Consider the following 10,703-nt stretch of genomic DNA (forward strand, 5'->3'; position numbering starts at 1 on the left):
TCTCAGCAACTCGTCATGCAACTCTCCATAATTGCAGTTTTCGGCGAGAGCATATAGAGCTGTTATGTAGCTATCAACCGATTCACTTGGCTGCTGTGTGCGTAGATTAAATCTGACTCTTTTGTATATGACATTCCTCTTTAGCACGAAAAACCGTTGAATGCTTCTTTAACTTTACAGAACTGTTTGCGTTCTTCTGTGGATAACTGAAGCCCTATCAAGACATCATCTGCTTCGTCTCCCATACAGTATATTAAAGTGTTCACCTGGTTCTCCTGTGAACTCGCGTGAAGGTTACTGGCCACCCTAAATCTCTCGAATCTCCTTATCCATCTCTCCCATTCTTGTGGCTTAGAGAAGTTGAAAGGTTCGGGAGGTTGTATCGTGAAGGTGGCGCTAGGCGGCAGTCCTGGACCATATTATATTTCTTTTAGTAATATATGGAATAAACTATAATATATTTAAAGCATTAATGGATTTTTAAAAATTGGGAATAACTTCTAGATGTGTAATTTTAATGAACTGAGAGTTGTTAGGGATTTAATCAATGACCAGAGGGGGATTTTCCCTTGAATTCACACAGACGTTTTTATCAGAAAGTTCTCTACTGTTCAGTTATTCAAATGTTAATGTTACTGATCTTGTGTAAATGATAATTATTGTTGTGTTTTCGTCTTTTATTCCTTTATTATTGACACACTTATCTTTAAGCTCCTTTTTCACATTGATTTCTGTCAGTAATCTGTTCTCTGTTGATGTACTAGAGATATTATTCAGTACTTACACAGGTACTGACCTGTTTGTAGTTTGCATTAATGACATTTTTCCATTACATCCTGTCACACCCAGAACACTGTCTGTTCTTGGAGAATGCAGTGATGGGGAATATAACACTAGGCTGCAATTCAGCTGAAAATACACTGCCTGCCACAGCTTATAGTGAGAAAATCAAATGAAGAGACAAAATTAATAGTGACTTAACAGTGTCTGGTTTCTCAGCAGGAATTATAGTCCAAGTCTCCTATAAAAGTAAAATCCTTTTACAGTGATAAACAAGAAATAGAAAAACACCTTTAATATAATTTTACTATAAGTATTACATTTAGTTCCATTAATATAAAGTAAGTGTGAACTGCTGCAGCAGATGAACTCGACCTCCTCATGAAGTACACAAAGATGTTTAGTGTAAAATAAATGATGCTAATCTTTAAGGAATTAAGTTGATTAATGGGTAATTTATAATATAGACAAGTGCAATGTGGCCAAACTGTCTTTGATTAAGTTATTTAAAGTGCACGTTCAGTAAGGACAGGTCAGAGAACTAAGAACTAGGAAACATCAACCAATAGTATTCACAAAGGAAAACTGCCCCCCCCCCCCCCCCCCCACCTCGAACACCTGGAAAACTGATCATGGAAAATCCACTCAGTGCAGATGGAGCACGAACGAAACTTCTAAAACTGACAAGGTAAAAACCATTAGAAAGTGTATAGAAATATTAAAAAAGTTAGTTTGAGAGTGAGATTATGATCAGTGCGCTAGCAAATCCTCCCTCTGTGCTCACGAGTTTCACATTTGTGAATGCGAGAGACATATTTAAACATGTTAAATGTTAAAACTTGCCGTTTATATTTTCCAACAGGTGTATTTGCACCCTCTACAATTAAAAAAATGAAAAGTACAAAATCTTATAAAGCTACAATAAACAATGTTTATATTCCTTTAAAATATGAATTCTGATCTATAACAGAATCACTTGTTGCGTCTGAAGAGGTTTGAATGTAGTTTCCTGAGGAAAGACACTGGGTGTGGTCTCTCAGTCACATGATTCATCTCTGTCTGAGGCTCCTCCTCCACGTCTTCATAGTCTGTAAAATCAATCCATTATTATCACTGAGTGAGGACACTCAGCTCACTCAGAGACAGAGACTCTGACGCTGCGTTTCACTCAGAAATACGTCATGATACAGAAGGAAAAGGAGCCGACTTCACATTCACACTGACTTTAAACTCCCAGTCGCTCAAGATCAGACACTCACCTTTTCCCCCTCCTCCATCCTGTCCAGCAGTGACCACATCATCATAGCTCTCTGCTGCGTCCACTGCACCAACATGGAGATCAATGAGAACAAGAAGAAACAGAGCTGACATTGGGACTGTGTTGAAGCTTCAGTTGAACATTATTTATCCACATGAAGAAAACATTACTTGTCATAATGTTGGAGCTTGGTCCAGTGGGAACAGCATCATCATAGTTCTCTGTCATGTCTTCTGTCCAAATGTAGAGACAGAGGACATTAAATCAGCCCCAGTATCATCAGTGACTGTGTTCATGTTGGAGATTACAGTGTTGTTCCATTACAAGTCGTACCTGTTCCTCCAGGTGAGTTCTGGTCAGCGCTTATGACTATGTCATAAATCTGTGATACGTCCTCTGCTCCTAAACACACACGTATAAAGGACAGTGATGGGGACTTTTAAAGATGTAGATAACAGTAAAACTCCACATAAGATCTGCTCCAATCAGCCATAATCACTAGATGCTGCCCTCAGTACACTTTTGACTGGATATTTTTCTTTGGTTGACTACTGGTCCCATTCAACACCCACTAAATCTTGGGATTACATTACCCAGCATACACCTGACACTCTGTCCTGCATCGACTAATCAGGATCTTGTTTACCAGTCCACGTCACTAAAGTATTAACTGTGCTCCTGTATCTCTCTGTATAAAAATGTCTTTATTTGACTGTGAGTCAAATAAAGTATTGGATTTTTCACCTTATCCATTTGCTTTGTGGTAAGAATATTTTGGATGTTCAGTTTGTTTATGACGCCTGCTCTCGTAGCAGCACAACACACACTAGCACACCACCAGGTCAGTGTCACGCTGACTATGATCCACAATTCAAATCATACCTGCTCTAATAAAATTATGCAGAGCAACAGAAAAGTGTAGTTCTAGAACTACTCAATGCTCCTATATGTGAAGTAGAAATGGAAAGTGAGCACAAAAGCTTGTAATGTTACGACTGATCTGTGTATGAAAAGTTATTTCACTGCATTTGCCTACTTACTTAATAAACTAGAAACCAGAACACACACACACACACACACACCTGCTGCGCTCTCAGAGATCTGTCCAGCAGTGAGGACATCATCATAGCTCTCTGCTGTGTCCTCTTTCTCTGTTTCACCAAAATCAAATAAAAACACACTGACTTTACAAACAGAGCAGTCCTAGTTTTACACTGTGGTTTAATGGAAACACAACAAAATGCATGTGATTATTTAAGAGAGGAGCTCACCTATCAGACCACTGGGGGCAGCATCATCATAATATTCTGCCTTCTCCTCAGTCACTGACTTTGCTGGAAACAAGGAGAAACTTTACTCATTCAGCGTCATTTCAGAGTTCTACATCTCTTCTGCATCTTTTGTGAGCGACAGTAAGTGTTTCTATTAAGATTCTAAAGGAAATCAAATCTGTCTGGAATTACTTTTCTACAGATGAACAGAATCATTCACCAAAGCAACAAACTACTTCCACAATTAAAAACAAAAGAGCGAGATCATCCCCCAGAGACTAATGTTACACCAGTGCTGAAGTAGGATTATTAAACCTAGGCCTTCAGTCCGGGCCAGACATGTCAAGACTCAGCCACAAATCAAGACAATAACAGCAGCAGGCTTTACTTTATCAGCTTTCAACACTGTGTACACGTCCAGCTCTGAGAATATGGAGCCATTATGAAATAAAAGCACTTCAGAGATGAGACCACCCTAATCCCCCCTCTCTGTACGGCCCAAACTGACCAATTAACCAACAATGATCCTCTCACCCGAGAGCATCTCCTCATCCACATCCTCATATCCTGAACACTGTTCTTCAGAGAGGATACTCCCTGTTAGAGGAGAGAAGTACAGTCATGAACAGGGGGTTATGGTTGGAAATGTTCACTGTATAATAACCTGCTCCAACAACATCACATTCACCAAGAGAACGTTACAGGCCTCAATCCTCTCCCCCTACAGTGAGGGGCTCCAGGTTCCTCAATGTTCCATTACACCTTTAATGAAAATATATATAGAAATACAAGCAGAAAAATATTGTTGGTTTTTGAATGATTGTTACAATCATATGTACATTGTCACAATCTGTAATATAGATTCAGATCTTCATTCAAGTGATCAATATGCATCTCACTCACCTGGTCACTTATTCACTTGATGAATTATTCCGTCTGATTTAGTCAACAATTTGGTCAGTCATTCATTATTTATTATGTTATTGACTCAGTCACGGTCTAATTTGCTCTCACTTATTTGTCCAGTGACTCATATTGTCACACAGATCCAACATTAACTTTAAACTCCACGCCACTAGGTGGTACATATCTAACACTGCAGCACGTCTCTGAACTGCGGGCTAACTCTCGACTTTACAGTTTATGTGTCTCGCTGAATCTGAAATGTTTTTCTGCTTTCAGAGCTCATTCCTTCGTTCTATCTCTCGCTGAGATGCTGTTGCTTTTTCGCTCGATGTGACGATTTTATTTCTGCTTTGTGTGGTGCCTGTGTATCTTTCAGCACCAGCCAGGGCTGTTATGGTGGTTTGTTATGCTAATGCTAACCTCGCTAATGCTATGACCCTAATGCTGACGGAGCTATTTGGATTAAAGTTGAACGTTTGGACTTTTGGTTTTGTTCACAGAAGGGTTTTCTCTGCTTCTTTATTTGGTTATTTGTTTGTTTTTGCCCCCGGTGTCTTCTGGATTATAACGGACTTCTGAACTGAGGAATGTCTTCATTAAAGTCTGGAGCAGCTCACTGTGGCCTGGACTCAGTTCTGAGGATTATACACTGCACTTAGGTGAGATCAGTCCATTTACCCTCTGAGGATCTTCATAGACTAGGATTAAACTTTATGCACACTTTACTGAATTAATGTTCATGAACATTTGTGGCAGGAATTGAAGTCTCCCTCAAAAGCAGTTGTCCCTCTAGCACTAATCACCCTCACAATACGAAAACGGTCTCAAACACTCATTTAACTGATGGTATTCCACAAAGCAGCATTTCTCAGTTAGCCAACTGAATTCAGGCCTAGTGTGAAGACGATCGAATAGGAATCTCCCTCTGGTCATGTGCACAGGCTTGATTTGGGTTTGAGCAATTTGGTTAAACAGAAATCCTGTTCTGAGCCATACCAACCTCACACATTCTTCTAAGGACATTTACTCACTGTCAGACACCCAGTCTGTAAAGTCAATTAGCTATTGAGTCGGTCACACAACTGGTCACTTATTCTGTGGTTCAGTTTTTCATAACTTCTGTTTCTTGATCATTCACTGAACAATCTGTCTCTTATTTTATTGGTCACATGGGCAATCTCATACGCTCTTACACCCCCTTCCTGCAGCATTGTTTTCTCTGAACAAGTGGAAGTTTTACAGAAATGCTGCCATTCAACTTTAGCTCAGACTAAGCTTCATGTAAATCTTCTAACACCTTCCTTCACTGAACTCATTTTTCTTATTAATATTTCAGTGAAAAAGCTGTATTGACATGAAATTTATTACAGAAAAATAAACATCAATTTAATCACTACACTGTGGTGTGTGTTCTGTGAACTCAAATGTGAGTGAACTTTAATAAAATAAACTTCATGTAGAACGCTCCACTTATCACTGACCTCTTTGAGTGGAGGGGATTCTTTTAGTGAAATGTCTGTGGTCGATCTCCTCATAGACTGCCTCAGTCAGAGTCTCATGCCTCCTCTTAGAGAGCACTGTGAGAGAGACAGAGAGAAACAGGGAGCCAGGTCAGTAGAAGAGAAGACTGATGACAGATTAAAGGATTAATGGTGTTTAGAGAATGTACAGAAAGTGAATTGTAGATGATTTCTGAATCTCTCTACCTCTCCTGAGCACTCTGTTCTGATAAAACAGCACAAACAGAAGCACTAAGACCAGGAAGAGCAGCGCTCCCAGCACCAGGAGAGACACTGGATTGATGGAGGGAACAGCTGCTGGAGGACGGACTGTCCTTTTCACTCTCTGAGCAACTGGAAAATAAAAAAACAAACAAACAAACCAATGTAGAAGACTGAAGTGCATTCAGAAATAATTAAAAATACATTCTCAAGTTTAAATCAGTACCTGTGGTGGTGAAAAAGGTTGTTGTTTTGACTGCAGTAGTAGGGGGCTCTAATATGTCTTAAAAAAAACACACACATTAAATGAAAAGCAATAACGGAGAACAAAAACATATACTTATTAAGTTTCAACCTGAAAGTAGTGTTAAGCAGTAAAAGTAAAAGCATCAGTGCCCTAAGTGGGGCCCAACAGATTATTAATCCGATAATAAAAGGGATTCAGTCATAAACTTCTAACTCCAGTGGTCTCTGACCTGCACAGGTGACTCCAGCGTCCTGTCTGTGGGAGCGGTCAGTGTGGTTCTTCAGGGAATGAGGACAGTCCCACAGGTGAATCTCATTCCCTCTACACTTCACTCTGTTCAGACAGAAATTCCCTTCACCAGCACCAAAGACAGCACTCCCATCAGCCCTCTGCGCCGGCCCACAGCCCAGCTGCCTGCAGACCACCTGAGCGTCCCTGATGTCCCACAGATCCTCACAGATGGACCCCCACTTCGAGTTATAATACACCTCCAGTCTCCCAGAGCAGCTTCCCTCTCCTCCACTCAGTCTGAGAGGCAGATGACCTACAAAACACACAATGACAGTGACAATTAACAAATCTTGTCACGGATTACATAAATACAGTGAATAGTTATCAATAACACAACAAACCATCAAGTATTTGAGAAATACTTAATTTCATTGAAGTTTCTTAGGTCTGTTTCAGTTGTACAGGTTTGGCAAACGTTTTTCTGAGCTGCACTGATAACACAAATGTTTAAGGAGGTACTGAAATTCTTGGTGTTTAAAAGTCTTACTTGAGCACTGTTTCTGGTGCGGAGATGAAAAGCATGTTGGATGAGAATGTGGTGATTTTCCCTCATCTGAAATAAGAATATACAGTATATATATATGATGTGGATGAAGAGTGGTGTGTGTGTGTGAGATTTTAACATGGAAAATCTTAATGTCACTATATAAACCATTTAACTGCCTACCTGTGCAGGTAATGTGAGCCACTTCATAAGCATTATCACAACTGTTCTGACCCCAGGGAGAAGATGGACAGTGCCACAGAGTGGAGTCATGTGTCCTACATTTCACAAAGTCCAGCCAGTTAGGAGCTGATTCCACTCTCGCTTTTCCATTTCTCTCACTTCCAGATTTTCCACAGTTCAGCTCCTGACAGACCAGACTAACGGTTTCTTCAGTCATCCCGTTTTCACACACATTACCCCAGGTCCCATTGTAGAACACTTCCAGAGTCCCCTCACAGCCCTCAGTGAGTCTCATCTCCTTAAACTCTGCAGGAGGAAGAGGACTTATTCAGAGATTATAAACATTTGTTGCTTGTACATGTTAACAATAATATGACTTTACCTGAACACACCACTCCTACTTCATCCTTTTGTCCACATTCGCCCCCTTCACTCAGCTGATATCTGCAGTTCCACAGGGACGTCTCATTCCCCTCACACTGCACCTCATTCAGCCATATGGGTCCAGTTCCAGGTCCAAAACGGGCTGGTACCGGGGCACTGAGGGCCTCTCCACATTGCAGCTGTCTGCACACCACCTGCGCATCCTTAATATCCCACAAGTCACCACACACTGTCCCCCATGAGCCGCTGTGAAAGACCTCCAGCCTTCCTGCACACGCTCCTCCAGAACCCACCAGTCTGACGGCTACATCACAAACACATTAATTAAAACATACAGCCACATAAACATTCAATACAGGCCAGTTCATTGGATTCAGGCCATTGGATTAATCAGAGCAGTGGTGTAACACGTACCAGAGCAGGTGATAGAGAGCTGTTCTCTGGAGCTGCAGTTTACTACTTCTGCACCGCTGCAGTTCCCCAGATGAGCTTCACTCCCAGAGCAGTTGAAACCCCTCACACATGTGTGTGTGTGTTCAGGACTGGATGAAGAGGAGGGGGAGAAGTTGAGCACAGAGCCACAGCCCAGCTGTCTGCAGACCACAAAGGCCTCAGACACACTCCAGGAGTCCAGCAGAACTCTCCTCCAGTCCTGACTGAAGTACACCTCCACCTCCCCCTCACACTCCCTCCCTCCAGACAACCGCACTAGCCCCTCATGAAGAGCCAGAGAAGAGTCTGGAGAGGAGAATGATGAGTTAAATAAAGTATTAATATAGATTTGTTTTATATTATATATTACCTCTAAGAGGATATGAACAGTGTTATTTACTCGTGCAGATGACTCCAGCATCCTGTTTATGAGAGCATGCAGCTCGACTCCATGATGAAATGGGACATTGTGACAGGTGGGTTTCATTTCCCTGACAATCAAACACATCAGCCCAGATCCGGTCACTCCCCTCCCCAAACCAGTCTGACCCCAACACAGCCACAGCACTCCCACACTTCAGCTGACCACAGAGGACACTGGCAGCTCTCATATCCCAGCTTCCATCACACACTGTGCCCCACTCACTGAGATACTGGAGCTCCACTCGACCAGAACACGAGTCCCAGCCCTCCTCCAGACGAGCCCCTGTGGGACAAGAAATTAATAATTAGTGAAACAGAAAACAAACCATTACAAGCAACAAATCTGTGAAACCATTATATTCACCTGTAAATCAATGACACAAATTCCTGCCAGGGATCATGTAATGTTTTAATATGAATACGTGGCAAAATATTTATACTTTACCAGAACACATTAGTCCCACATTATCATAAGTGCAGTTGGGTTTGAGTGAAGGTGATACTGGGCAGAGAGTGATATCATCTTCATTTCCTGTACACTGAAGCTCCTCTGACCACACATGTTCATCCCCTCGGCCAAAAGCAGCTGCTCCCAGCACCTCCACAGGAAGCCCACAGCCCAGCTCTCTACACACAACCTCTGCATCCTGCTGATCAAAGCCAGCATCACACACTGTGGACCAGGTCTCTCCATGAAGCACCTCCACTCTCCCAGAGCACAGGTGAGGACCATCAGTGAGTCTGGACTTTCTGTGAGCTGTTTGTATTAGAGTTTCATCAGGGAAGAACATGTCAGTAGAGTAAAGTAAATGTATTCTTGAAACATGATGAAAGTTGTAATGTGTTTTAAAGCAATGTTTGTTCGGAAAAGTGATGGGATCCTACCTGAACAGGTGACTCCAACATCTTCATCATGAGAAGTACAGACCTGATCATAATATGATTCAAAATCACAGTTATTGAGTGAAGACTCTGATCCTTGACACCACACTAATCCCATCAATATCGGTCCTGATCCTGGACCAAACCGAGCAGTACCCAGGGCCTCTCCACAGTTCAACTCTCTACACACCACTGCAACATCTCTAATATCCCAGTTATAATAATCACACACTGTTCCCCACTGTCCATCACGATACACCTCCACTCTCCCAGCACAGCGACTGCCTCCATCCACCAACCTCACACTGTCTGTACGAGAGAGAGAGAGAGAGAGAGAATGTAAGAATTTTAATACACACACTTCGGTTCATTTCATCCTTAGAAAGTTGACACCATATAATAATATGAACATCTACTACTAATAAAAGCATTTATCTATAAACTGTTACCAAAGAAACATTTAGATTTTTACTATGATCCCTGTTTTAAATAAAATGAAGACAGAAAAATGTACATCTCTTTCAGTCCGTTACAACAAATGCTCACAGCACTCAGAGTTTAACATCAAACCTGGAGTGTGCTGAATATTTCACACTGATCTGAATCACACCGACTCACCAGCTGTGGAGAGAGTGAATGTGGAGAACAGGAGAATGAGAGTCACACAGCTGTCCATCTCCCTCTGACCTGCACACAGTCCATTCACCTCAGCAGCAGAACACACTTCACCTCCACTCCCCCAGAGAGACTGAAGAAACAGAGAGAGAGAGAGAGAGAGAGAGAGAGAGAGAGAGAGAGAGAGAGAGAGAGAGAGAGAGAGAGAGCGAGCTCCCCCGGCCGCCAATCACACTCACTATTACCTTATTAGAAAGAGAAGAGGAAATCATCAAACATTTCAGTGACAAATCAGAGGAGGCATTTTCTTCTTTCTCCATTTTCATCAAAAGAGTGTGACGCTGATGGACAGAACTCCTCCTTAGGTTCTCGAGGTGTTTGTCTTTGTGTGAGGAGAGACGCTGACGGCAGTGTGCTGAGAGGGTCCCCAGCAAACAGGAGACTGACTTCAGAGAGAGGAAACGCTCCAGTGGAGAAGAGCTTTAATGCTGCACCTGCACACAGCTGATCCACTCACTGATAAACACACACACTGATAAACACACACTCTGATAAACACACACTCTGATAAACACACACTCTGATAAACACATACATATGCTGATCAGAGTTGAAATACAGAGTCTCAGATACACCAGTTTAACACTTGGTAAAATTCAAACTAAACTAAAGTAAAGAAGTGCTGTTTGAATGAACTGATCTGTTTATCATCTGATTAATTATGAACTCATAATTAATCAGATGATATACAGATCAGTTCATTCAGAGCACAGTGGAAGAAAATCCTGATTCAGATTCAGAGTTACAGCAGCATTTTATAAAAATT

General features: G+C 41.7%; 1 protein-coding gene across 1 annotated transcript; it reads right to left on the reverse strand.

The window, feature by feature from the left end:
- Positions 1-1,437: 1,437 nt before the first annotated feature.
- Positions 1,438-10,281, reverse strand: LOC136686214 (antigen WC1.1-like). The gene is made up of 19 exons (XM_066659840.1): positions 9,881-10,281; positions 9,266-9,571; positions 8,819-9,137; positions 8,358-8,665; positions 7,934-8,263; positions 7,524-7,829; positions 7,142-7,447; positions 6,962-7,027; positions 6,413-6,727; positions 6,163-6,219; positions 5,922-6,068; positions 5,697-5,792; positions 3,844-3,906; positions 3,310-3,372; positions 3,121-3,222; positions 2,372-2,434; positions 2,209-2,271; positions 2,040-2,102; positions 1,438-1,868 (listed from the first exon to the last, which is right to left on the reverse strand). The coding sequence occupies exons 1-19, from the start codon at positions 9,936-9,938 to the stop codon at positions 1,753-1,755; spliced, it is 3,147 nt and encodes a 1,048-aa protein (XP_066515937.1). The 5' UTR covers positions 9,939-10,281; the 3' UTR covers positions 1,438-1,752.
- Between the last annotated feature and the right edge of the window lie 422 nt (positions 10,282-10,703).

Source organism: Hoplias malabaricus, chromosome 2, assembly GCF_029633855.1.
Source record: "Hoplias malabaricus isolate fHopMal1 chromosome 2, fHopMal1.hap1, whole genome shotgun sequence".
NCBI lineage: Eukaryota > Metazoa > Chordata > Actinopteri > Characiformes > Erythrinidae > Hoplias > Hoplias malabaricus.